The following is a 27,252-nucleotide window of genomic DNA, read 5'->3' as shown; positions in this document are numbered from 1 at the left end:
GTCCTGCTGAGGAGGCCCGTGTTGGGATGAGGCCGGGGTGGTGGCCGCTGGCGCCGGGTTTCCTATTCACTTGTCTGTTCCGGCGCTCAGCTGCAGCTGGTGCTCCCAACGTCGTCAGGCGGCCGGTCCCTTAAACTCCAAGTGGATCCTTGGAAGACGGGGTGGCTGTGGGGTGGCCTGGGAAGAAGGGGGTGCAGGTTGGGGGGCGGGTCAGAGAGGGAGAACAAAGAGGACGGGGCGGCGGGCTGGTGCCGGGGTCCACTCATCTTGGAGACCCAGGTTCTCATCAGCAGGACGGGAAGCACCGGCGGGAGGAGGCACTTTGGGGCGTCCCCGCGTGTCCGCCAGGAGGACCACAGGCCCGGGCATGCACAGCTAGGCTGGTGTGGGGGCGCGGGGGGCTGTCGGGGGGCCCAGGCTATCGGGGTCCCGGCTCAGGCCATGACCTCGGGGGTTGTGGATGGAGCCCGGCCTCGGCCTCCGGGCTCAACTCAGAATCTGCTGGAGGGTCTCTGCTTCCCCCTCTGCCCCTCCCCCTGCTCACCTCTTTCTGTCTTTAAAATAAATAAATTAAATATATATTTAAAAATCAATTAAGGGATCCCTGGGTGGCGCAGCGGTTTGGCGCCTGCCTTTGGCCCAGGGCGCGATCCTGGAGACCCAGGATCGAATCCCACGTCGGGCTCCCGGTGCATGGAGCCCGCTTCTCCCTCTGCCTGTGTCTCTGCCTCTCTCTCTCTCTCTGTGTGACTATCATAAATAAATTTAAAAAATTAAAAAAAAAATCAATTAATGACCTAATTGAGCTCGTATTCACAAATTCTCTCCAGGGCAAATTAGGAAGTTTCAGTCAAGGCCCGGCTTTGTTCCATTGCTTTATTGTCAAGGTTACGGGACTTTCCATAAAACTGTCAGCCTGCGAACCCCTTTCTGCTTCCTCCTTTCAAAAGATAGTGAGGACGTGGCGTGGTCGCAGCTTCGGAAGGGTTTCTGAGGCCTCTGCCGGGAGGTGCAGGGCTGCTGGGTGAGCAAACACCCTACGAGGGGGCGTCTGAGGGGAGCAGAGCTAGAAATTTTGCTGCCCTGGGAAAACCATAAATAAAACCCCTCATTAATCTCAGAGCAGTTTTGTACATTTGTCACAGGCAGCTCAGAATTTGCAGAGATTAAGCCCCGAGAGAGCAAAATGAAGCCACAGAATAGACGCGACTTGTTGACCCCTTAGGACAGGCCAGGTGCTTGCCTCAGAACTGTGTCCGTCAGCCACACAGAGGGAACATTTCAAGCGTTTGCATCGACGTGTGACCGATACGACCCTGCGCTGGTTTCAGGTATAATGAAGCCTAACGATGGCACGTTTGTCTGCGTCATGAAGCGACCACGGCGGGAAGCCCTGGTGCCACCTGCAGCCATGCAGAATCGGCATGTTTTTTCTCATGATGGGAACCTACGAGATTCACGTTCCTAGCATCTCGCAAATTCGAAATGCGTCATTATCGACGCGGTCACTGTACTGTACGTTGCATCCCTGTGGCTTCGTTATTTTACAAGCGGAACTTGGCACGTTCTGACCCCCTCCCGCGCCTTTGGGCCCTGCCCAACGCGCTCCCCTCTAGCAGCCTCAGGCCGTCCTCTTTGTCCATGGGCTTGGCTTGCCTTGATTTCCTTTGTTTCCGTGCTTATTCGCTCCCACACATAAGTAAGTCGTGTGGCACTTGTGTTTCTCTGTGTGACTTACGTCGCTGACCATAGGACCTTGAGGGCCAGCGTGGTGCCCAGCTGGGCGAGCTTAGCACTCTGTAGGGCTGAGGGGATTCCACTGCGTGTGCATGTGTTTATACGTAGGGAGAAAACCCGCACGGCGTCCGTGTGTACGTGACACGCATCCCATCTCCGTCCACACGTGCTCACACGACTCTGAACTGTGGGTGACGCCCCACATCGGGTGCAGCCAGGCCCCCGCAGGGCCGCCAGGGCCTAGGAGCGCTGTCCTCCCGGAGCCCAGGGGCCTGTCCCGCACTGGCGTGCCCGCCGGCCTGGGCGCCCCTGGGAGTCGGGGCTTTGGGCCTCCCACCCCGGGGTGCAGGCAGGATGGGAGTGGGGCAGGCCCACTAGCATTAGCAAGGCTAAGGAGGGGCGCCAAGTGGCACCTGCACTCCCAGACCCCGCCCTAGCAGGTGCTGTCCCTTGGGGTGACACATAAGGCTAGAGAACAGCACCCCTGCCCGGGTGCTCTAGGCACCTTCAAACTGCTGTTGGGGCTCAGTGTCGGGGGCATGAGTGGGGCAGGAGCAGAGGGGACTCTCCATGCCCACGGCCCCCGGTTCCCCGGAACCTCAGCCTCATGGGTTTTCAAAGCCAGACCTTCGGGGAGCTGGTCTCCCTGGTGCAGATCCCGGAGTCAGGCGCCTGGGGTGGGGCGCAAAACCCCCCACTGCTCAGGAAGAAACCCCAGACCTCGAGGTTCCTCCCAATGCTGGGTCCCCGCAGGCACATGGGGGGTCTGGTAGGACCGCATCTGTCTGTCCGTCCCTCTGGATGCGGCTCCTCCATCCTTTGTGACGAAGGAAGCCGTTCAGCTGCTTCTTAGGGGGTTTCTTAGTTTCTTGGTCGATTCGTAGAGTCTTTCAGGAGAAATGATCTCCCGTGTAGCTGTGGGTGTGTCATGTCTGTGGGAGGGGGCGAGGCTGCGCCCCCACCCTGAATCCAGATCTCAACCTTCTCCCATCATCGCCCTAAAACAGAAACGCACAATTTGATCCCTTCACAGACACTGCTAAGAATCTTCTTTCTGTTGGGCCTCCTGTGCTTGCCCAGGGGCTCAGCCCCCAGGACGCGGCGCGGGAGGCCCTCACCCTGGGGGCCCCTCAGGGCCTGATCCCCTCACCTGGGCACCCAGTGGGGTGCCGGCCTCCCTCCTCGGAGACCATGAGCAGCAAAGTTCTCTCTGGGTCCACATCTCCCTGGTGATGGGAGGACAGGGAGGCCCACGTGAGGCGGGCCATGGCCCGGGGCCCGGGAGGTGCAGTTGGCAGCGCGTGGGACCGGCTGGGGGGGAGGCAGCCCGTGACCGGGTGCAGGCCCGGAGCTGGGGTGCATGTGGGGGGCAGGCTTAGGGGTGCACAGGCTCTAGGCCGGGGGTGCATGTTGGGGGCAGGCTCAGGGGCACAGACGCTCCGGGACCGGGGTGCATGTGGGGGGCAGGCTCAGGGGAGCACACTCTGGGGCCTGGCGGGTGCACGTGGGGGGCAGGCTCAGGGGCGCACGTTCTGGGGGGAGCCGGAGCTGTGCGCGGTCCCCCCCCACGGGGAGGTGAAGGAGCCCCGCGGAGGAGGACCTGGTTGGCGTCGCCTTCCTCGCGGCCTCCAGGGTTTGGGTCCTGCAGCTTCCCGCCTTCTGGGCTCGTTTTTGGGGGGTGCTGGGGGGGCCGGGGGGTTTGGGGGCGGGGTGCTGGGGCGGAGGCCAGGAGTGCTTGCGGGGGGCGGGGCTGCTGCGGGGGTGGGGGCAGGGTGCGGGTGCGGGTCCGGGCTCGGGTGCGGGTGCAGGTGCAGGTGCGGGTGCGGGTCCGGGTGCGGGTGCAGGTGCAGGTGCGGGTGCGGGCTCGGGTGCGGGTCCGGGCGCGGGTGCGGGTCCGGGTGCGGGCGCGGGTGCGGATGCGGGTGCGGGTCCGGGCGCGGGTGCGGGTGCGGGTCCGGGTCCGGGTGCGGGTGCGGGTGCGGGTGCGGGTGCGGGTCCAGGTGCGGGTGCGGGTGCGGGTGCGGGTCCGGGTGCGGGTGCGGGTGCGGGTGCTGGTGCGGGTCCGGTTGCGGGTGCGGGTGCGGGTGCTGGTGCGGGTGCGGGTGCGGGTGCGGGTCCGGGTGCGGGTGCGGGTGCGGGTGTGGGTCCGGGTGCGGGTCCGGGTGCGGGTGCGGGTGCGGGTCCGGGTGCGGGTGCGGGTGCGGGTGCGGGTGCGGGTGCGGGTGCGGGTGCGGGTCCGGGTGCGGGTGCGCCGCGCGCCTCACCTTGTCTCGCCCGCTCCGCCCGCAGGAGGCCGAATGCGCCTACACCCTGGCCGTGGTGGCCGCGCTCTGGCTCACGGAGGCCCTGCCGCTGCCCGTCACCGCCCTGCTGCCTGGACTCCTGTTTCCGCTCTTCGGGATCACGGCCTCCAAGGAGGTGGGTCCTCCCCGGGGACAGCGCGCGGGACCCGGGGCCCCACGGCTGCTTCCGGACCCCGACACCCAGCCCGGAGCCCCCCGCGCCCCCTCCCAGCACCCGCAGCGCAGGCGCCCCCGGCCGCACACCCCCCGGGCTGCGGCCCCTGGGGCGGGAGGGCTGCGTGGGAGGGCTGCGGCCACCCGCCTGCACCGGCCTGCACCTGCCTGCACCTGCACCCACCTCTACCCACTGGCATCCGCCTGCACCTGCCTGCAACTGCCTGCACCTGCCTGCACCTTCCTGCCTGCACCTGCCTGCACCTGCCTGCACCTTCCTGCCTCCACCTGCCTGCACCGGCCTGCACCTGCCTGCACCTGCCTGCACCTGCCTGCAATTGCCTGCACCTGCCTGCACCTTCCTGCCTGCACCTGCCTGCACCAGCCTGAACCTGCCTGCACCTTCCTGCCTGCACCTGCCTGCACCGGCCTGCACCTGCCTGCACCTGCACCCACCTCCACCCACTGGCACCTGCCTGCACCTGCCTCCACCTGCCTGCACCTGCCTGCACCTGCCTGCAGCCGCCTGCACCTGCCTGCAGCCGCCTGCACCTGCCTGCACCTTCCTGCCTGCACCTGCCTGCACCGGCCTGCACCTGCCTGCACCTGCACCCACCTCCACCCACCGGCACCTGCCTGCACCTGCCTCCACCTGCCTGCACCTGCCTGCACCTTCCTGCCTGCACCTGCCTGCACCTGCCTGCACCTGCACCCACCTCCACCCACCGGCACCTGCCTGCACCTGCCTCCACCTGCCTGCACCTGCCTGCAACTGCCTGCACCTGCCTGCAGCCGCCTGCACCTGCCTGTACCTGCCTGCACCTGCACCCACCTGCAACCACCAGCACCTGCCTGCACCTGCCTGCACCTGCCTGCAGCTGCCTGCAGCTGCCTCCACCTTCCTGCCTGCACCTGCCCCCACCTCCACCTGTCTGCACCAACCTGCACCCACCTGCACCTGCCTGCACCCGTCTCCATCTGCCTCCACCTTCCTGCCTGCACCCGCCTCTACCTGCCTCCATCTGCCTCCACCTGCACCCATCTCCACCCACCTGAACCCACACACTTCCACCTGTCTGCCATCTGCCTCCACCCGCCTCCATCTACCTGCCACCCACCTCCACCTGCCTGCCACCTGCCTTCACCGGCCTCCACCTGCCTCCACCCACCTCCACCCACCTGCCACCTGCCTCCACTTGCCTCCACCACCTCCACCTACCTGCGACCTGCCTCCACCCACCTCCACCCTCCTCCACCCACCTCCACCCACCTGCCACCTGCCTCCACCCACTTCCACCCTCCTCCACCCACCTCCACCCACCTGCCACCTGCCTGCACCCACCTGCACCCACCTCCCAGCGACAGGACCAAGCCTTTCACATCCTGCATAAGCAGCTGCTTTTCAGCAGTTTGGCTTTACACCATGTAAAAAAGCAATGTTTGTGTTTAATGAGGACAAAGCCACCGTGTTCTCTTGTCCATGCTCCTGCCACCTCCAGAGACAAAGCCCAATGAACTTTGCTGTGTGACCCATCTGCTCTGCTGCAAGGACTTTAGTCCTGCCGGGAGGTGCAACCTCCGACGCAGGCCGAGGCTCCGGTGACCTCGGGGCTCCCGTCACAGGCCTGGCCACCCGGCTCGAGGAGCCGCCCCAGGGTGCCCTCATCCAGCACCCAATGCCCAGCGCCCAGCACCCAGCGCCCAGGTCCTTGGGGCACCAGGCCCGCAGTCCGGCGCCTGTGGACTCAGGTCTTAGGCCACAGCCCAACGCCGTGGGGCGTCTGTCTGGCCACGGGGTGCAGACTTTTCTTTTTACCAACCCGTGACGCAGGACAAGAATCTTTCTGGGTTTTCCCTCGTTTTCACGCCGTCCTTCCTCCTTTTGCTTTCATCTCTCTGCATCTCAGATCCGCCTCACTGTCCTCACTGCGTTCCCCTTCCCTCCTGACCTCCACGCTGGCCTGCACGGCCCGCTCGCGGGGGGCAGGGTCTCCAGGGCTGCGGCCGCTGCCCCACAGCGCCTGGGCCCGGCCCCGGAACCCCGGGAGTGCTCGCGGGCTCCCGGTGAAGGGCCTGGCGAGCTCTCGGGGACGACGTGTCCCTATGGGGCCCGCCCCGCAGCCTGGGGGGTTCGCCCCGAGGCCCCTCAGGTTCAGCGGGGACGTGCTTGGCTCTTCGGGCTTCAGAACTGAGGGTGAATGTTTAGAGAGAGGCTGAGATAGAGACCGGCTCCCCGGAGTCGGGGCGCTTCCGTGCCCACAGGTTAGAGGAGGACAGAGCCGGGGAGCACGACAGCTGCCAGAGGGACCCTGGCCCTGGCCCCATGGGCTGCGGAGGCCGGGCCGGCACCCCGACGTCAGCCTCGCCCGCTGGCCAGCCGGACCTTGGCCGCCGGGCGGGGACTTCCCTCCAGGATTCCTGACAGATGAGGTCACTCAGGAAATAAGGCTTCCTGTGTGGGGGCCTACAACAGCCCACACGAAAATGCATATTATTTTTCAAAACTTTTAATATTTAAGTCATTCACCTGTATTTATTTTTTTTAAGATTTTATTTATTTATTCATGAGAGACGCAGAGATGCAGAGACACAGGCAGAGGGAGAAGCAGCTGCCCTGCAGGGGGCCTGATGCGGGACTCGATCCCGGGACCCTGGGGTCACACCCTGAGCCCAAGGCAGATGCTCAGCCGCCGAGCCCCCCGGGGGCCCAAGTCACTTATCTTTATTGAGCTCAAGTGTGAAACTCCGTCACTTTGACGCTCAGCGTTCCTCTAAACATCCCAGGTCACGCACACGCACGCACACACCCAACAAGAGCAACAAAAGCCCCCTCGCCTTCCGCGGGGCAGTGCTGCTTGGATGCCCATAGCTGTCATTTCCTTCTGCCGCTTCCCCAGCTCGTCTGCACGGTCCTATGGTCCGCAGCCCTCGCCTCCCTTCCTCAACCCCCACGGCCTCCGCCTGCAGCATCACCAGCATCTTCACTCCCCTTCCTGGAACCCCCTCTGGTTCGTCAGTGACGCTTACAGATTAACTAGTTAATAAGTGTAGGGGGTCACGTGGGGAGCGCTCGGTGCACACGAGTCAGCACTATTATTTGCACACTGGCAGCAGTGAATAGGCCACTCTAGACACATTCGGACTGTTGCAAAGCTAAGTGAGTCTATCTCCCCTCCGCTATTTCAGCCTAAATTCATTTTAAACTTCGTGTGATTTTTTAAGCTTAATGGGAATTTACAGCAAATCAAAGTCCTTAGGTCTTTTAGTGTAGACGACTTCTCTTCAGCCTTGTGATCCTCTTTCCAGACAGTACGACTGATCTTTTACTAGGAAATATCTGACCAAAGGTACAGGGAAAGGTCTAGGGAGTTAGAAGATCTGAGCCTAAAACCTGATATTCAGGACACCCGGGGGGCTCAGTCACTTGAGCCTTCGGCTCAGGTCATGATCTCGGGCCCCTGGGATCCAGTCCTGCGTCAGGCTCCCTACTTGGCCGGGAGCCTGCTCCTCCCTCTTCCTCTGCTGCTTCCCCTGCTTATGTTCTCTCTGTGTGTCAAATAAATAAATAATAATAAAAAAACCCACCCAACATTCACACTAATTACTTATATGACCCTGATCTGTCCCTCGGCAATGCTTCTTTTTTTCCACGTATGAGTAGGGAATGACAATGCCACACCATCCAGGGGTGGTTGTGAGAGTCAAGCCAATATAGATGTGTAATGCTAATGCGTACGACGCATCAAGTGTTCTTATGAATTTTAATACCCACAGTCAAAGGTGTTGGACTCTCATGCCAGCGCACGGAAGCGTACTGAATCTCAGCTCCTTGAGAGCCATTGACATTCATGAGTCTTTGGTATCCTCCCCTAAGCCCAGAACCCTCCACAGCCTCCTCTTTGGCCACCATAGTTTTAATCTCACTTTCTGTATTTATTAAGACAATGCTAAATGTCTATATCTTACCGAGCACCTTGTACCAAAGAATATCAACAAGTATTGAATTTTCTCGTGTCTGTTGAATAAAATCTGAAATGCTAAATATTTAGTGTGCCCGGTTAGATATTCCAAAACAGACATCATTATTATTGTCATTGACCATATGTTTATACATGAATTTTACACCCATAACTGTGGAGGTATATGTGCATATGCATATGCAGATGTCATGTCACATATTTCCTCAGTCGTTTGATAAATTCGCGCTAGGCTCTTGGGAATACATTAATGAGTAAATACAGACAAGAGTCCTCGTCTTCCTAGGAGAGAAGAGACAATATACCTTAATGTATAGGTGAATTACAGTGAGTTAGGAGGTAATTGGTGTCATGAGAAAATGCAACAGGACAATGGAGATCAGGAGAGTTTCAGTTTTAAATAGGATGATCGGAGTAGACCTCGATAAGGTGTCAGTACTTGAACAAAGACTTACACATGAGGGAGTTCGTCGTGTGGCCATCGGGGGAACACCCATTGCTGAGGGCAAACACCCACCACGAAGATGTCGAGGCGGGTACGTGTCTGCGGTGTGACGAGAGCAGGTGAGGACAGGAGGGAGGTGTTGATCTCCAGGGAGATCATTAGCAGAGGGCCTCGACCCCCGAGGGCCAAGGTAGGCCACCTCAAAGGTGTGACTCTCAATGAAATGAGACCCTCTAGTGAGTTTTAGTAGAAGAGTGACATTATCAGTTTGACTTTTATTTAAAAGGATAATTTGGACTGCTGTGTTGAGAAATAAGGCAGAAAGAAGGAAACGGGTAGCAGGTTATTGCAATAATCCAGTTGAGAGGCCGTGGTAATTCAGAGCAGGGATAGTAATGGGGATATTGAATCTATTGTTAATGTATTTTTAAGATTAAAATCAACAAAATTTCCTGTATGATTCGATACGGCATATGACAGGGAAGATAAAAAGGATTCGAGGATGCTTCAAAACACTTTGACTTGGCAGCTGGAAAAATGGAGTTGCCATCAGTTGAAATGGGGAAAACTATGAGCAGAGTAGGCTTCCTGCAAAAGAGAGGCTGACGCCGGGAGTACAAAGCTTGACACTAAGTTTGAAATAACTAATGTCTAAGTGAAGGTGTTGATTAGGCAGTTAAATACAAATGAGTCCAGAGTTTGTGTGATAGACCTGAGCTGGAAATACAGATTTGAGAATTGTCAAGCAAATAGATGGTATGGAAAGCCCTAAAATTTGATGAGGTGATTTAGAGAGTGAGTGAAGATTTAAAACAAAACAAAACAAAATCAAAGAGGACGGGGATCCCTGGGTGGCTCGGCGGTTTAGTGCCTGGATCCTGGGGTCCCGGGATCGAGGCCCACGTCGGGTTCCTGGCATGGAGCCTGCTTCTCCCTCTGCCTGGATCTCTGCCTCTCTCTCTCTCTCTCTCTCTCTTTCTCTGTCTATCATAACTGAATAAATAAATAAATCTTTAAAAAAATCAAAGAGGTCAAAGAACAAGCTCTGGAAAACTAAAATATTAAGAGATTGATGAGAAGAGTAGTACTAGCAAAGAAGAATGAGAAGGATAGGTTATTGAGGTAGGAGGAAGGCCAGGAGAGTGTGGAATCCTGGAATCCAAGTGAAGAAATGTTTTAAGGACGAGGCAATGATCAAATGTGTCAAATCTGCTAATAGGTTAATTAATGTGAAAACTGGGACTTGACCATTGGAATTAGTAACAAAGCATAAATAAATATTTTTTAAAACAGCAAAATATATACGATATAATAGAATTATTTCTAATCATATGCATTATTACTAAGAGCTTTTCTAAAAAATCTCATTTAATTCACAAACTTGATGTGCAGTATTATTAAACTTTTATGGGCAAGCATATTGACTTGTAGAAAGCTTGTGAACTGGTACATTTTATAGCCAAGAGAGAACCCAGGTGCTGTGATTGCAAAACTGCATTTTTTTTTTTTTTATGAAATCCCATTTTGAGACAGAAATAGGACTATCTTGATCTTAAAAATAGATTTCAAATTTCATTAGGAATTTTATTTGACATGCCTACTTTGCCTCAAAAATATCAGTGGCCTTTTCAAACCAGTAGCATTTTCTCTTATTACCTCCTATGTCTGTAGGCTATAAAGAAACACATATGCTTGTGACTAATGTGCCACAAATACACTAACCTGATGAAACCCAAAGAATGGGTAATACAATGAAAAGCAAAGAATGTGAAAATTCCTCCTTAAACTGCAATTGATTTCATTTAGACAATTGGGCTAGAGGCCATTTTTTGTTTACATAGTCTATTAAGAGATTGGCACACTATGAATCTGAGGGCCAAATCCAGCCCGCTACCCAACTTTTAAAATAAAATTTTATTGGAAACACACAAAGCCATGGCCATCCATTTACATATTTTCTTTGGCTGCTTTTTTTGCTACAAAGACAAGTTGAGTAGTTGCAATAGAAACAATAAGGCTCACAAAGTCTAAAACATTTATTATCTGACCTTTTACAGACCAAGTCAGCCAACTGTTAGCATAATCTAAAGAGATCACAATAAGAATGTCTCATGGTCCTGGCCTTCCTTCTGTGTTTAAGTACTTACTAATAATGGCTTGCTGCTCCTTTGTGTTTTTGAAGTCATTCTGCATTTATTTTTTTCATTGAATTCTCAGACTGTGATAATAGGGTGAGTGGGTCTTATTTTCATGAGCAAAACTGTAAAAGAGATGAGAAGAGAAAAATTCAAATGTCTATTCATCTTTTAAGAGTCAACTTGAGTATCGGGTCCTCTAAGAAGACTTTGCCAATTCCCCTAGAAAAAGGTGGTCGCTTACTCTTTGAGCCTCAACTCTACCTTGAAGAAACATGTCCCATCCACCTATGATGCCTTACTGCAGTCTGTTAACTTGTTTTTATCGCCTAATAACCTCTAAGCTTGAGTCTAGGGACTTAGTAATTCAATCTCTCCTGGGTGCCAGTGTGTGTCGGGCATGGGCCAAGTCCACAAATTCAATGATTAGGAAGATACATCTCTGCCTTTAAAATATGTCTAGTCTAATAAAGGGGATAACTAAGTAAATAAATGATCACTTTATAGATTAAGATGTGCTCTGGCAAAAGGAAGTAGCATCCAACCAAGTTGAGGACAGTCAGGGAAGGAATCTTAGAACTGACGCCTGAGTTCATCCGTGAAGGAAGATGTTGGATCACCAAAGAGAAGAGAGTCATTCCAGGTTAAATGACAGGCAAGTGTTAGAGCATCTCTGTGACCAGAGAATGTCACACGTAGGAAAAGTTGGCCGAGCACTAACAGACTAAGCTGGAAAAGTGAGATAGGACTAGGTGATGAAGAATCTTAGGAGACATGTTGGGGGGCAGCCCGGGTGGCTCAGCGGTTTAGCGCCACCTTCAGCCCAGGGCGTGATCCTGGAAACCTGGGATCAAGTCTGACGTTGGGCTCCCTGCATGGAGCCTGCTTCTCCCTCTGCCTGGGTCTCTGCCTCTCTCTGTGTGTCTCTCATGAATAAATAAATAAAATCTTAAAAAAAAAAAAAGAAGAAGAAGACATGTTGGGTGGGAAATTTGGATAAAGTCTTAAAAGACGTGGAGTCCAGTGAAGGCGTACAAGGAGCACAATGATGTGATTAGATTTACACTTCAGAAAACTAGCTGTGACAATGGTAAGGGGCAGAATAGGAAGACACAGATCCAATAGTAACCGTGCGAGAAGCAGGAAGGAGCTCCATCAAGGTAGTAACGTTTGAATAGAGCAAAGTGGACAATGCTTTCTTGTGCAATACTATTTTCCTACCGATATAAATAAATAAATATCAGAAAGGGAGACAGAACATGAAAGACTCCTGACTCTGGGAAACGAACTAGGGGTGGTGGAAGGGGAGGTGGGCGGGGAGTGGGGGTGACCGGGTGGTGGGCACTGAGGGGGGCACTTGACGGAATGAGCACTGGGTGTTATTCTGTATGTTGACAAATTGAACACCAATAAAAAATAAATTTATTAAAAAATAATAAATAAATAAATAAATAAATAAATAATCATGGGTTTATAATTTCAGGTGGCATCTGCTTATTTCAAAGACTTTCACCTACTGCTAATTGGAGTCATCTGTCTAGCAACATCAATAGAAAAATGGAACTTGCACAAGAGGATTGCTCTGAGAATGGTGATGACAGTGGGTGTGAACCCAGCATGGTAAGTACTCCCCGTACTGTTCCAGGTGTGCTTTCCAAACAGAGCAAATAGCTAAATAGGTAATGCACATCCAGGCAGTCATTCATATCTCCGTGTAATTCATGCCTTTTTTCCTCTGCAAATATGAGAGGGATGTAAAGTGCCCTGGTGTTGTAGGAGGAAACAATAGCAGCAAGAGCTTCCAGGTCTAATTACACGGAGGCTGGGCTAAGTGCACAGGACCCCTGCGCCTTCCACACGCAGTGAGCAGCCTTGAACCCCAACAGACGGGATGGAGAGACTTCAGAGTAGATTTCAGGCCTACCTCGTTTATTTGGCCGATTTCACATGCAAGGCTTGTTCAGGAGCATCCCTGATCACAGGGAGGACGTTCAGAACCAAAGACAAAGACGTGACTGACAAAATGCAGATGTGTGCAGGAAAATTCCAGGGTGAACATTCTTCTTTTTAAGTGAACCGCTGCGAAACCAAACAACCAACTTAAGAAATTTCATCTACAGAGTGTGAAATCGCTCAGTTGACTGATTTTCCCTGCTGAAATACTTTTTTTTCCTTTACATTGTCTATTTTAGTTTTAATTCTAGCTCTTGTTAAGAACATGGATGTGAGCTAAAAAAAAATATTTTCCAGTGTCATAAACACTTGCATCATAGCGTTAAGCTCTAAAGCCTTAGGTGGTTCTTCCCTTCTCATTTTTCTTGGAAAACAAGAAAATTGTATTGATTCATGTTGCATAATTCCTCCTAGAATATATCCTCATCTGTATTTATCATTTATGAATCAAACAGTTTTGTTAAATACAAAAAATAACTTAGATGAGCCAATTTTTTAAAAAAATATTCGTTACTTTAATTTTTATGACATATATGTATTAATAGAATTTCATTCTTGAGATGAAATGGTGTTTCCTGCCCCTTGGGGTGCCATAGACATGTGTATCTTTTCCTTGACCACCTGTTCAGTGACCCCAAGGGACGGGGTAGTGAGCTGCACAGCGGAGCAGAGTCCTTCCCGTTGTGCCACTACGTGGCTTTGAAGGCATTCTCCCCACGCAGGCTTATCTGCGCGCTATCTTTTTTTACAGGAAGATTTCACGTCTTGCCAATGTCTTAAATTAAAAGTATTTCTAGTTTAGTTTTTATCGAGAACCATTTCTTGTATAAACAGATATCTAAAAAGTTTTATATGTAGAAATCATTCACTTGATCTGAAGTTGAAACCTGGAGTGCAGACTTTGTCTTGTAGATCTACCTACAAAGGGAGTCACAGAATCTCATAAGTGGCTCTATATGGAAAGATCTGCCTCTGAATGATTTTCTGGGATTTCCAACTCAAAAGAGAGGATATTTTTTCCCCAAGTGTGATTTTGAAAGCTTAAAAATATGATTTAAAACCCTACAATCTGAGGGGTGCTATTTTTAAGGGAGAAGAACTACTCTATTTATAAGAGAAGACAATGTCACACATCCAGTTCTTGACCACAGGCAGGAGTGTCGAATTCGGGAAAGCACAAATAATAGAATCTACAGGAAATTCTGACACTGTGTTTCAGCTGGCAATTTTAACCATTCTCCTCCACCTACCGTATATCGAACCAGGGCAGGTAAAGGTAAAAAGTAGATTTACAAATATTAATTTCTCCGCTTGTCCTTGTGCCTCCTTGGCACACATACTAATACAGAGATGTGACCAAAAGATCAAAGAAAGAGTAAGGGACCCTAAATTGAAAGACTGATTTGATTTCGTCTAAGTAGTATTTCAAGGTAAGTGTCACTCATCAAGGGCCTTCAGATATTGGCGTGACATGTAAGCGGTCATACACTCAGTTTGACTTGCAGTTGGTCATAACTGACCCCTCTCCTGGGGTGAGAGAGTCTCGTCCCATAAGAACATCCCTCTTCCAAATGCCGCTTCCGTCCCCTCCTGGCTCCACCGTCCTCGGGTTCCTCATCTGAGAGGAGCCTGAACCGACGTGTGTCTTGAAACTGTCCCCAGCCCAGCAGCAGCGTCCCTTTCAGTCGAGTCACAGAGCGGGGACGCTGGAGAGCCCTTCCCCCTAAAAGCCCTCTCGTTCCAGGCTGACGCTGGGGCTCATGAGCAGCACCGCCTTCCTGTCCATGTGGCTCAGCAACACGTCAACCGCTGCCATGGTGATGCCCATCGTGGAGGCCGTGGCCCAGCAGATCATCAGCGCCCAGGCGGAGGTGGAGGCCACTCAGATGACCTCTCTCGGTGGATCCACCAACCATGGACTGGAGATCGACGGTATCACATGGCGCCCCAGCAGAAGCTCAAGAGGCCTGGCGTGGGTTCCACCGGCCACACCAGCAGGACGTGCATTTAACTCTCTCCTTTCTGTAGTTCCCAGTATTAATGCAAGGGAGCGGCATTGCCGCATATTTTACCTTCCTCTAATGGTTGAATCCACATGCTCTGGAAATAGAGAGAGAATCCCCGTCGGAGCCTCCAGCCCCTGAGGGAGCTCTCTCCCTCCCGCCTCTCATGGGCCCCGATTCTCAGACAGAATCGACCTTCCTGCATAATGGTGGGAATCGTTACTTCCGACATTCCATTTGGAAAGAGTATTATTACATTTGGCCGTGGTTATTTCTGGCTCTGATAAATTGCCCTGGTGGAGTGAAAAATGGTGGGGTGATATCTATATTTATAAAATGCTTTATTAAAATGAATGTTATGTCAGTACAGGTGAATTTATTTTCAGTTTCTAGTAATGCCTGCATCTTTACACACCCACACAGGCACATGCTGATAACCCTTTAAATTGTTTTTCTTTACTACTTTGCAGAAAGTGTTAATGGACAAGAAACAAATGAGAGGAATGAGAAGACAATACCAGCTCCAGGGTAAGGAATATTGACATTTTGATCAGGATTTTCTAAATTACATTTTAATAAAATTATAAACTGGGTCAATTTATTTTTCAGATACGGTAATGATGCAGGAAAAGTTTCGAGCAAGACGGAGCCAGAAAAGGTACCTTAAATGTGATTCTTTCTAAATAATTATATGTGAAATTATCTTAGACCTGCCATTAGAGGTGCATGCATTTTTTCTTTTATTTTTAGAAAGGGAGGAGGGAAGGGGAGAGAAAGAGAGAGAATCCTAAGCAGGATCCAAGCTCAGTGTGGAGTCCATCCCCGGGGCTCGATCTCATGACCCTGAAATCATGACTGGGTTGAAATCAAGAGCGAGATGCTCAACCAGCCGAGCCCCCCGGGCGCCCTGAGATGTATGCACATTAAAACCTGTTACTTCCTTCCTTGCCTAAGTCAAAGCGGGTGTAATGGTTTGATGAGTCCTCGCAGACATAGACTAAAATCAACACTCTGGTAGAAAACATGTTTGGGTTTGAGGATTAGCATCATTAGTTTCTCCTTCCACTGAGTTCATGGTGATGGGAGTTAGCATATGCAGTTTAAAGAAATATAATTCCAGTCTCAGAATGTCTCATTTTCTTAGTAAAATCTTATCAGCCCGAAAGCCTGATTTTCACTAGAACTATCCTTATTTCTTTCAGGTCATAAACTTAGAGCAACTCTTATTTGCCTAATTACAATCCAGTTATCTTTAGTGTCCCCAGTAAAAAATTCAGTACAGAATTTATGAATCGCTCTTGTCAAACAGATGAAGGAGTCGTAGTCATTCTAGCTATTGAAGGAAGGAAGGAGACTCTTTAAAACTATCGCATAGAATTCATTGCACCCACAATAAATCAATATAAAAATCCTATATTAAGTTGTATTGGGAGCAATAGATCTTGAGACCACTGAAAAATAATCCTGCATAGAAATGGTTTTCTGGTAACCATGGCATTAGGAATGGAGTGGGGCATATGGTCCTTCCTTCGACTACAATGCATTTACTTGCGACTCACTAGGAGAAAGAAAACCTTCTTGCTATTTACAGAAATCTTCAGGGAAAGAATGATTTCTTTGTAAACAGAATACAAATAACGAAGATACGTTTTAAGCCATTAGCTACAGTGTAAGGGTTAGGGGCTTTAAAGATGAGTATTGAATATATATTTATGAGAACATTATCATCTTTAGGAATAGAAATAATTCTTTTAAAACAGAAAATCAATAGTACGTGAGGTATATTACAGAAGAATACATTACAAATGAGCTTTAAATATCATGAAAATTGGCAAGCATAAACAGAAAGAATATCCTTGCACACAGTAACTTTCTCACGGTTAACTTTAGAAACCCACTTTTCTGGCACGATGCCTAAATTTTGGGTCAAGCCCCTTCAAATCAACCTGACATCTAACACTGTCCTCGGCATTTTAGGAGGGTCCATTGGTGAAAAGACCTGGCCCTTACTGTAAGCAGCTCAGAGTCTAGTGGGGAACATGGACTTAAAAAAAAAGAAAGAAAAAAATGTGTGACATAAATAAATCCTACGACAAAAGCATGCACAGCGGCTGAGTCTTCCAAAGGTGGAGGGACTCACTGAATCGGGGTATCGCAGGACGGGGTGCGAGCGAAAGGAACGTGAGTCCAGGAGGAGACAGCACGTTTCAGCAGCAGAGTGCAGGCTCCGTGTATGCAGGCGCCTTGTCTGCGTCGTTGACCACCTCATCCCCTGGCGCGCTTCGTCCCATAACACAGGGTAGATGCTCAGTAGATCCCTATCCTGGTTAATTAACTAACGAGTGGAAAGATAAGAGGTATTCTAATTAGAAAAAACAATGAATTCAAGGACCCAAGTATGTAGAGAGCAGGGCTCCTTCAGGAAACGTCTGTACTGCAGGTGCCAGGGCTGAGTTGTGGTGAGTGAGATGCCTGGAGAGCTCGGGCCGCGTTAGACACGGTTGGTGAAGGCAGCCGACAGCGCAGAGCTTGTCTCAGAGACCTTAGGAATCGCTGAAGCTGGAGAGCAGCACGGTAGGTTCTGCCATTGAGAGACTCACCATGGCAACAATTCGAAGGGCAGAGGGTGTGAACCTAACTGGACTTTTTGATTAATCAGACTTTGAAGACAAGAGAGAGAAACGTAGAGAAGACGCTTTGCTGGAATAAACTTGGTAAAGGTAGGCTGTGACGCCACTGCTTGAGAAGGGGAACGCAGAAGGAGGAATAACTCTCCAGGGGGGCAAAAGTAAGGCAATTTGGGTACATCATAGGCAATAAGGATTGACTTCTGAGTTTGGGGGAAGAGAGCAAGGAAGGCCTTTAAACAATGATTCTATGGTCTTTCTAGAACTCAAGGTATAAAAATTCAGTTTCGTGTAAAAGAAAAATTAAAGGATGACTTTTTACTTTACAAAAGTGTTCTTTATTAGAGATACGTGAAAGTATTACCTGCTTTTGGTGTCACATTAAAAAAGTGTTGCCAAGACCAATGTTAAGGAGTATGTGCCTATGGTTTTTTCTAGGAGCTCTACAGTTTGGGGTCCTTAATTCATTTTAAGTTAATCTTTGTGAGGAGTACAAGATAGGAATCCAATGTTATTCTTCTGCACGTGGTTATTGAATTTTCCCAACACCATTCATTGAAGAGACATGTCCTCACTGGGTATCTTGGCTCCTTGACACATGTGGGTTCACTGTATACGTGAGGATTTATTTCTGGGCTCTCAATCCTGTTGCATTGGTCTGTGTGTCTGTTTTTATGCCAATTCCAGACTATTGTGATTATACAGCTTAGTAATATAGTTTGAAACCAGGAAGTGGGATACCTTCAGCTTTGTTCTTCTATCTCAGGATTGCCTTGGCTATTTATGGAGATCAGTTTCGTTTTTGGTGGAAAGAAAGCAAGGGTTGGGAACTAAAATTTATCAGCCCTAAAATTCTTGTTAATAAAACTGCAAATTTCTGATGTAGATGATGAGGATGATGATGATGATGATGATGATGATGATGATGATGATATTTTTGCCATTACTTTGGCTGCTGATGGTGATGATTACATGTTGGTTTTAAAGATGGTGGATAGTCACTAGTCCCTTAGATTCCAGAAACTGATTAAAGAATAGTCATCTTCCAATGCTGCATATCTAAACATAGATGTTTTCCACGACTCGCCAAGTTCTGTTCTTATCATAGGCCATGACCCAAAGATTAGCAGAGCTTCCTACTTGTGTCCAGAATAAACGTGGTGGGTAGATACTTAGCCTGTAAATCCTGCATGACTCCAAAAGAAGTTAAAATATTTTTTTGAGAAGAAAAGGGACAAAAAGAATGGAATATACTAAAAGGACACTGGCAGTACATGGAGAAATATATTTGTCAGGTTCCAGTGAGAAAACTGAGAGACCAGTCATCATCACTCATATTATTTCCATTTTTTTACATACCAAAAGAAGAATGAAATTGCTAGATTTTTCCCTTCCTCACAAGCACCAGTATCATTCAAAGAGATATCCCAGATTTTTATACTAGCTCCATTTCTAAACTCCAGGCATCTTCAAATGAAAGGAATCGGAGAATCGGTTCGCTTTTAATGAAAGGTCTAAGATAATTGTTTTCCATTCATCTTATATAATTTGTAGTTCTCTAAATGGAAAAGTTCAAAGGAAAAATTTCTTTGAACAAATTAAATATTGCTTTTTAATTGAGTGTTTAGTTTGGGGGTGAAATTCCTTATTTTTGAAAACCGAATTATGTTAAAGGACACTGTTTAATGTTCTCCAAGAATTCAAAGAACCGTATTAACGGTAATAAGCACGGTTCATAATATCATGGGCTAGGGTCATTGGTTCTGCCAAGTTAGGGGATATCAAATCTAGAATTTCTGGTGTCTATCAAATGTAAACAGGAGTTTATCCTCCTTGATTATGTTTCAATTCAATGCTGGGTGAAATTGGGTGGCAAGGTCAATGTCAGTCCTCACCTGACACAACCTACGTGTCTTCTTTCACTCATCCAGCCAAGTCCTGTAGTTTATAGAGAGATGATGACAGAGAAAGAGCAGCATCGAAGTGACAGTAGATAACAGGTGTTGGCAAGGATGTGGAGAAACAGGAGCCCTGTGCACTCTCGGTGGTGTAAACTGGTGCAGTCACCACAGAAGGCAGTACAGAGGTTCACTAAAACATTAAAAATGGGATTACCATATGATAATAGATAATCCCACTTCTGGGTATAGATCCAAAGGAAATGAAAACAAGATCCCAGAGGGATATCTGCGCGTATGTTCATTGCAGCATTATTCGCATTAGCTACAATACGGAGAACGTGTCCACCGACGGATGGATGGATACATGCGTTATGCGTATTCAGTGGAATGTTATGGAACAGAAGGAAACAGAAGGAAATCCTGCCATTTGTAAGAACATGCATGAAATTTGAGGACATTCGACTAAGTGAAAGAAGACAGGCAGCAAAGTACAAATATAGTGCAGTAGCATTTATATGTGGAATCTAAAGAAAATAAAAAGTCAAACTCATAAAAACAAAGAGTAAAGAAGTGGTTGTCAAGGGTTGAGGGATGGGGTGCAAACTTGTGGCTGTAAGACGGATAAGCTCCAAGCGTATAAAGTTAAAGTATACTTGGCAGTGTTGTATGGTGGAAGTTGGTTAGGTGGGGTGATGGTGCTTGAATGTCTGACGAAAGAAAGAAAGAGAGAAAGAAAGAAAGAAAGAAAGAAAGAAAGAAAGAAAGAAAGAAAGAAAGAAAGAAAAAGAAGAAGAAGAAGAAGAAGAAGAAGAAGAAGAAGAAGAAGAAGAAGAAGAGAAGAGAAGAAGGAGAAGAAGAAGAAGAGAAGGAGGAGAAGGAGAAGGAGGAGGAGGAGGAGGAGGACAAGGAAGGAAGGAAGGAAGGAAGGACGGAGAGGGACGTGGAGGGTGTGCTGATTGGCTGGATTGGGGTAATGTCTACATGTCTCAGGTCACAGCCAGGTGGCTGGGTGTCCGTGTGGCCGTGAGAGGATCACCCCTATCCTTCGGCAGCACCTGGGTGCTCACCCACTTCCCGTGTTTGGCTCTTGCACGTGTGTGCGGGGCCTGCGCTTGGGCACCTCCGGCCGGGCAGGCAGTGCGGGCCCCTGCAGTGGCCGAGCGTGGCCTCGGATGCCAGCCGGGTCATCTCAGGGCGGGCCGTGTGCACCCGTGTGCCCTGTGGCCTCTCCTGATGGGGCAGCGTCCTCGGCCTCTGGGAGGAGAAGTGGGGCTTCTAGAAGAAACCGTAGCCCCCTTACTTCCTAGACCAACAGGGAGATCACATTTCCGTCCAGAACCCGGGCGCCTGTCACCCCCAGTGTGTAGCAGAAGCCTGGGCTCGTCCGGCCACGGTGGAGAGCACGTGGGGCAGCAGCCGGCCCGGTCCGCCTGGAATCACACCCCGAGGACTTCCCGATTCAGGACGGAAGCGGGTGAGGTGAATTCACTCCTGAGTGAAGAATTTTTTTGACATTCGCTGTAACGAGGAGAGGGGACCCGGCAGCAGCCCGGGCCCACGACCTCCCCGTGGTCCCGGTCGTCGTCGAGGTCAAAGGCCCGGCTCCTTCGGTGTCTGCGCTCAGGCGTGTTTCCACACAACGTTGTGCTGTTGAAACGACCGCTGAGAAGAGCTTTGGTCCCACGAGTCTTCCATCTGTGAGTCCCCGAAACGGGGGTCCTGGCATCTGGAGCTAAGGGTGGGCCGGGGGGCCGGGGGGAGCCTCCCACGGCCGCGTCTGCTCTCCGGGGGACCTTGTCTTCTCCACCCTCAGCAGCGTGTTTCCGAGCGTCCTCCAAGAGCATTCCCTAAAGCAGGAAAACATTCATTTTGCTTTGTCCCCAAATGGCTTTTGCACTTGATCATGAAATATGTGAAATAGACACACATTTATTAAACGCAACAGAAAGAATTTAAAGGATATAAAAATGCACGAAATGGTGTACCTCACACCCCAGCTTAACTAATTCCGAAAAGTCTCGGGGCCTTGTCTGGTTCCGCCTCCTCTGCTCAGTCACTCGCCGGTCCCCTCGCCCAGACACACAGGCCGGAGGGTCGTGACAATCATTCTCTCGTCCTCTTTTCGGTGTTTCTGCTCGTCCTGGTTACCCCTTCATCACCACAGAGCCCCCAAATAGCAAGAGTCTTAACGAGAGAGAAGTAAGCAGGCAGGGCGGCTCCACATCACCGGGCCCGACTCTGCCTCCCAGCTCCGAGGCCTCAGCACCAACCGCCCCCCCGGGGCAAGATCGCTGCCTCCCCTCGCCCTCCCCATCCTCTACTCCAGCTCACAGGAAGAGGAGAACGCAGAAGGCAGAGGCTCCCAGGAGTTACTCTATCACTTTCCTGGCTTTAGGATTAATTACATTTTCTATTTCTTCTTGAGTTGTATTTTTCCAGGATCCGTATGCCTTCCGTCCTGCGGCTAATAGCATATGGTGTTTATAATATCACCAAGACCAATTTAATTTCTAAAGTATTTTTAGTTATAGATTTTGTCATTGCTAATATTTCTACTTAATCTTTTAAGCTTTTTTTTTCAATAGTCTTTCAAAAATTAGTTTTATTAGTCTTACGAGTCTTGTCAAAGAACTGACTTTTGTTTCTTTGATCATATTTTATAAGTATTCTAATTTATTCATTTCCTCTCTTTATTATTTTGTTTTACTTTATCTTTACATTCATTCTGCTGCTCTTTTAGTTTTTATTTTTTTATTATTTTTTTTTCTTTTACTTTTTAAATTAGACATTCACATTATGAAACGTGAGCTTTTCTTCTCTTCCAAAGTAAGGATTTAAGGAGATGAATTTTCTCCCATTAACTTAGCTCCATCACATATTTTTCAGTTCTTTGTATCTTCTAGATTTCTGTTATACTAGATTCTTCCCTTCATGAGTTGCTTAGAAGTGCATTTTAAAATCTGAAATAAATGAGACTTTTGTGATACTTTTTGTTCTTCTGTTTTTATTTCTGACTTCATTTTACTGTGCTCAGAAATTGTTTATATGACATCAGTTCTTGTTGAGGCAGATTTATGGGCTAGCACATGGTCAATTGTGATAAATGTCTCGTCGTGCTTAAAAAGAATTGTATACTCTCAACTTACTGGGAGGAATATTTTCCAAAAGTCTGTTAAATCAAGTTTGCTGGTTGTTTTTCAAATTGTCTGTGACCTGATTTTTTGTCTACTTAACCCAGCAGTTAATGAAACTGTTTTGTTAAAAATCTCCCTCTAGGTTATGGATATGACTATTTCTCCTGCTAGTTCTGTCAATTTTGGTTTCTATATACTTTGGACTTATTTAGATTATGTTATTGTGTCCCTACCAGTTTAGAATGTTTATATATTCCTGGTTAATTAATGCTTTTACCATTTTTCAGTGCCCCGATGTTTTGGGGTCTTAGAGTTTATTTGTCTGATGCTAATGAAGCAATGCCAGCTTGCTTGCTTTTTTCTTTCTTTATTTCTTTCTTTCTTTCTTTCTTTCTTTCTTTCTTTTTCTTTTTCTTTTTTTTTTGGTACTTATTTTCATTCCAATATAGTTAACATACAGTGTTATATTAGTCTCAGGTGTACCACACAGTGATTCAACAGTTCTCTATATTAGTCAGTGCTCATCATGACCAGTGTATTCTTAGCTCCCGTCACCTATTTTACCTATTTCGCCCATCCCTCTGCCCACCTCCCCTATAGTAACAACTAACTTGTTCTCTATGGTTAAGATTATTTTTTGGTTTGTCTTTTTTTTTTCTTTGTTCATTTGTCTTGTTTCTTAAGTTCCCTGTATGAGTAAAATTGTATAATATTTGTCTTTCTCTGACTTATTTCACTTAGCATTATACCCTTTAGATCTATCTATGTTGTTGCAAATGACAAGATATCATTTTTTTTGCTAATATTCACACACACACACACACACACACACACACATATACGTATGTCATATCTTCTTTATCCATTCATCAGTTGATGGACATTGGGCTCTTTGTGTAATTTGGCTCTTGCTGATAATGCTGCTGTAAACATCGGGGTGCAGGTGCGCCTTTGAATCAGTATGTTTGTATCCTTTAGGTAAATACCCAGTAGTACAATTGCTGAATCACAGGGTAGCTCTATTTCTAACTCTTTGAGCCCCCCCCCCCGCCCCCGCCACTGCTCTCCGCAGTGGCTATACCAGTTTTCATCCCCACCCACAGTGCGACAGGGTTTCCCTTTCTCCACATCTTCACTGACATCTATTGTTTCCTGTGTTAATTTTAGCCCTTCTGAGGGCTGTGAGGTGGTGTCTCCTTGTGGTATTGATTTGCATTTCCCTGATGATGAGGGATGTGGAGCACCTTTCCATGTGTCTGTTGGCCATCTGGATGTCTTCTTTGGAAAAATATCTATTCATGTGTTCTGCCCTTTTTTTTAACTGGATTGTTTGCTTTTGAGATATTGAGCTATGTAAGTATTGAAATAGTAGGTTTCCTTGAGACTTCTCTGGAAATTCCTTAAGTCTTGAGTTGCAGCTTCCTAGAAGAGCTTTTATATTATTGTTTTTATTTTAACAGACAGGTAACACTAATTTAGGCTAAAAATGCTCATGATTAGGAGTTTTTAGGCTACATTTTGTTTTCCTGTAAGTCAGCATGAGATTTCCTTATTGTCAACTTTTGCAGAGGACACCAGCTTTATGTGTATTTTCCTGTAGGGTTCCTCATAGATGATGGGCCTTAGGCATTATCTGCCATATCCAGCTCTTTCTGGAAAAAAAAAGATTGAGATTCTCAGATCAAAAAGCTGCCTAGTTACTCACTTAAGATTCCCACTTTCACTTGATTTAGGGTCAAGGCAAATTCCCTATTTTTGCATAGTTTTGAGATACATTTTTAACGTGCTTTTTAAACATTTTATTTAACAGGAAATCTGATTTGTCATGCTGTGGAAAAGAAAAATACTATATTATTTATTATATATTATGTCAGTCATTTTTACTGCTATAGAAAGAAAAAGATTTTTTTCTAATACATATTTATTTTTGGATATTCACAAATAAATTACAAAGGAAGCTTCTAAATATTTAACATATAGGATAATAGCATTTTATAAAATAAATCTTTGATTTAATTATGATTTTTGATATTCCTGAAAAAATAGAATTTTTATAAAGAGTCCTCAGGTCTTAAGTGTTTAATTTTAAAGACCTTTCTATTCATCATACTATTACTATGTAAACTAATATTCCAATTCACAATATGCAGCATAATTCGTTATTAACTACAGTGTATATAAATCATATTTCCAGGAGTCTTATTGATAACTTCAGTTTTGTTACCAACTGCTCTGAGTTTTTCAGGTTATTACAGACTAGATTCTTACCAGAGCTTCATGATGAGTTCATATCAACAGTAGGAGAAGGGTCTCTCCTCCTATTTTCTTGCCGTTCACTTATGTATTATCTTTATTCTGGGCTTTCTTTACATGAATAATTTCCTATAGAAATCATTTAAAGCCACATGCACGTTATGAGAGGGCTGTTTTAATTAAAACTAGAAAGTGTAACTGTTATTCACTTAACCAAGCACATGTAAACTCAATATGCTGAGAGCAAAGAGGGAGATAGGGCCCCGCTGTCAATCGCTCCTCACACTATTGAGCTTTTCCTCCCCCCATCTTTCCCTATATCACCCACTGACATATAGACCATGAATGGAGGTCAGTCCGTGCAATGATTATTAGTTAAGATTAATCTATTTTTTAATGTAAGAGAAAGGTTGCATCTTCCAGTAAGATGCTAGATTGAATACACCCATTTACCTTCAGTATCTCCTAAATCTCCATTAAAACAGGAACAAATAGACCTTTTAAGTCATAAGTCATGATTATGTAAATGTCAAGAGAAGAGATGACAGCAAAATCATTTTGGAAGCTGGAAAGTAAAAGGATGGATATGAAATGACTCAGTTATCTCATAAAAGTGGAATCCTAAATCAACAGTGAGGAGAGGCAATGAACAATCCAGGTTACATAGCAGCAGCCTTCAAAGTTTTTAAAATGTTGAAAATCAGGGGTAAAAAACTGCTTATGAAAACAGATGAATTCCCAGATTTTTCCTCAACTCTACACAGATGCAACTGCTTCTCTTCCACCAAACACCAGTGTCCTCTTCAGACCAGTAAAGCAGAGAGTAAGGAGAATCAGGCACAGTTCAGGTCACAGAGGGTTTCACGATGAAGGGGGGGGGGCTTTGAGAGGCAGTTTACCTGCAGAATGGGGGAAACCTTGCTTCTACTCCACTAGTTCCAGGATCCAGGCCTGTCCCTTCCAGGTGTCAGCAGGCAGGACGTCAGGAGATCCTCTCCTGGGGAATATAATCAGCATAAAGGAAAGGTGAAAATAAAAAAAAGAAAAGAAAAGGTGAAAATATATACAATTGGATTTTCTCAGAGAAAGAAGAGGCCCAGTCAGAGGTACTGCAGCGAAGCCCACAGTCAACAACTCCCAAAGCAGGGGTACAGAGCTTCCAGACAGCTTTTCAGGGTCTCAAATATAAGCAAACAGTGAGAAGGTCCTGGATAGCTGAAGAAAACCTCGGGCATGAAAGTTCCAAAGAAGCAAAAAGAAAGCAGAAAGCTGCAGGAAACAGGGACTATGCAAGAAGAAGGAAAACACAGGAAAGGAAACTATCATTAATATATTCAGAGGAAAACAAAGGAATTGCATTCATGGAATATGAATATCCTTTTATTTCTCATAACATAGATATGTTGTTTTATTTTTGCTTTTTTTTTTACAAACAAATGTAGCATACGATATGCTGTCTTGTACACTCCTTTTTTTAATTTTAATTTTTTTAATTTTAATTTTTTAATAAATTTACACCCTCTTCACATATTTATCTGACCCGCTGCCTCCAGCAACTACTAATCTGTTCTCTGCATCTATGAGCTTGTTCTTTTGTGTGTTTTTGTATTTGTGGTTTTTTTTTTTTTTAAAGATTCTACTTGTGAGAGAGATCATGTATTTGTCTTTCTCCGACCTATTTCAGTTAGCACAATGCCCTTGATCTCCATCTGGTTGTCACAAATGGCAAGATTTTGTTCATTTTTTTGTGGCTGAGTAATAGTCCACTGTGTACATTTACCACAATTTCTTTATCCATTTACCCACCAATGGACACTTAGGTTGTTCCCATATCATTGCTGTGGCAAATAATGTTGCAATGAACACAAGCATAATATTTCTTTTTGAGTTAGTGTTTTCATTTTCTTTTGATAAATACCCCAAAGTAGAATTGCTATGTCATGTTGTAGTTCTATTTTAATTTTTTGAGGATCTTGAATACTGGTTTCCATAGTGGCTGCACCAATTTACGTTCCCACTGTCAGTGCACAAGGGTTCCTTCTTCTCCACATCCTCACCAACACTTATTATTTCTTGTCTTTTTGATAATAGTTATACTAAAAGGTATGAGGTGATAGCTCATTGTGGTTTTGATTTGTATTTCCCTGATAATTAATGATATGGAGCATCTTTTCATGTGCCTATTGGCCATTTGTAAGTTTTCTTTGGGAAAATGTCTGTTCAGACCTGCCCTTTTCTTTTTTTTAGAATTTATTTATATTTATTTATTCATGAGACTCACACACACACACACACAGAGAGAGAGAGAGAGAGAGAGAGAGAGAGGAAGAGACATAGGAAGAGGGAAAAACAGGAGGGGAGCCTGATGCAGGACTCGATCCCAGGACCCCAGGATCATGCCTTGAGCCAAAGGCAGATGCTCAACCGCTGGGCCACCCAGGTGCCCCCTTCTGCCCAGTTTAAAATCAAATTGTTGATTTTAAAAATAAAATTGGTGTTTTTTGCTATTGAGCTGTATGAAATCTTTATATGTTTCGGTAAATAGCCTTTTATCAGAAATACAATTTGAAAATATTTTATCTCGTTTAGTAGGTTGTCTTCATTTTTTTAATGGTTTCCTTTGCTGTGCAG

General features: G+C 47.2%; 1 protein-coding gene across 4 annotated transcripts in view; it reads left to right on the top strand.

Annotated features, from left to right (window-relative positions):
• The window catches only part of SLC13A1 (solute carrier family 13 member 1), a 106,281-nt gene that overhangs the window by 15,281 nt on the left and 63,748 nt on the right, over positions 1-27,252 (top strand). For 3 of the 4 annotated variants that reach the window (XR_012002774.1, XM_072764925.1, XM_072764926.1), the window contains exons 2-6: positions 4,027-4,155; positions 12,234-12,370; positions 14,448-14,635; positions 15,177-15,234; positions 15,316-15,364. Coding sequence is in view for 3 of the 4 variants with exons in the window: in XM_072764925.1 (XP_072621026.1) it covers positions 4,027-4,155; positions 12,234-12,370; positions 14,448-14,635; positions 15,177-15,234; positions 15,316-15,364 (561 nt within the window). In the remaining variant the exon portion in view is untranslated. The remainder of the gene's footprint in view (positions 1-4,026; positions 4,156-12,233; positions 12,371-14,447; positions 14,636-15,176; positions 15,235-15,315; positions 15,365-27,252) is intronic. The other variant, XM_072764927.1, reaches the window with a different exon arrangement.

Source organism: Vulpes vulpes, chromosome 7, assembly GCF_048418805.1.
Source record: "Vulpes vulpes isolate BD-2025 chromosome 7, VulVul3, whole genome shotgun sequence".
Classification (NCBI taxonomy): Eukaryota; Metazoa; Chordata; class Mammalia; order Carnivora; family Canidae; genus Vulpes; species Vulpes vulpes.
This window is presented reverse-complemented; position numbering and strand designations above follow the sequence as displayed.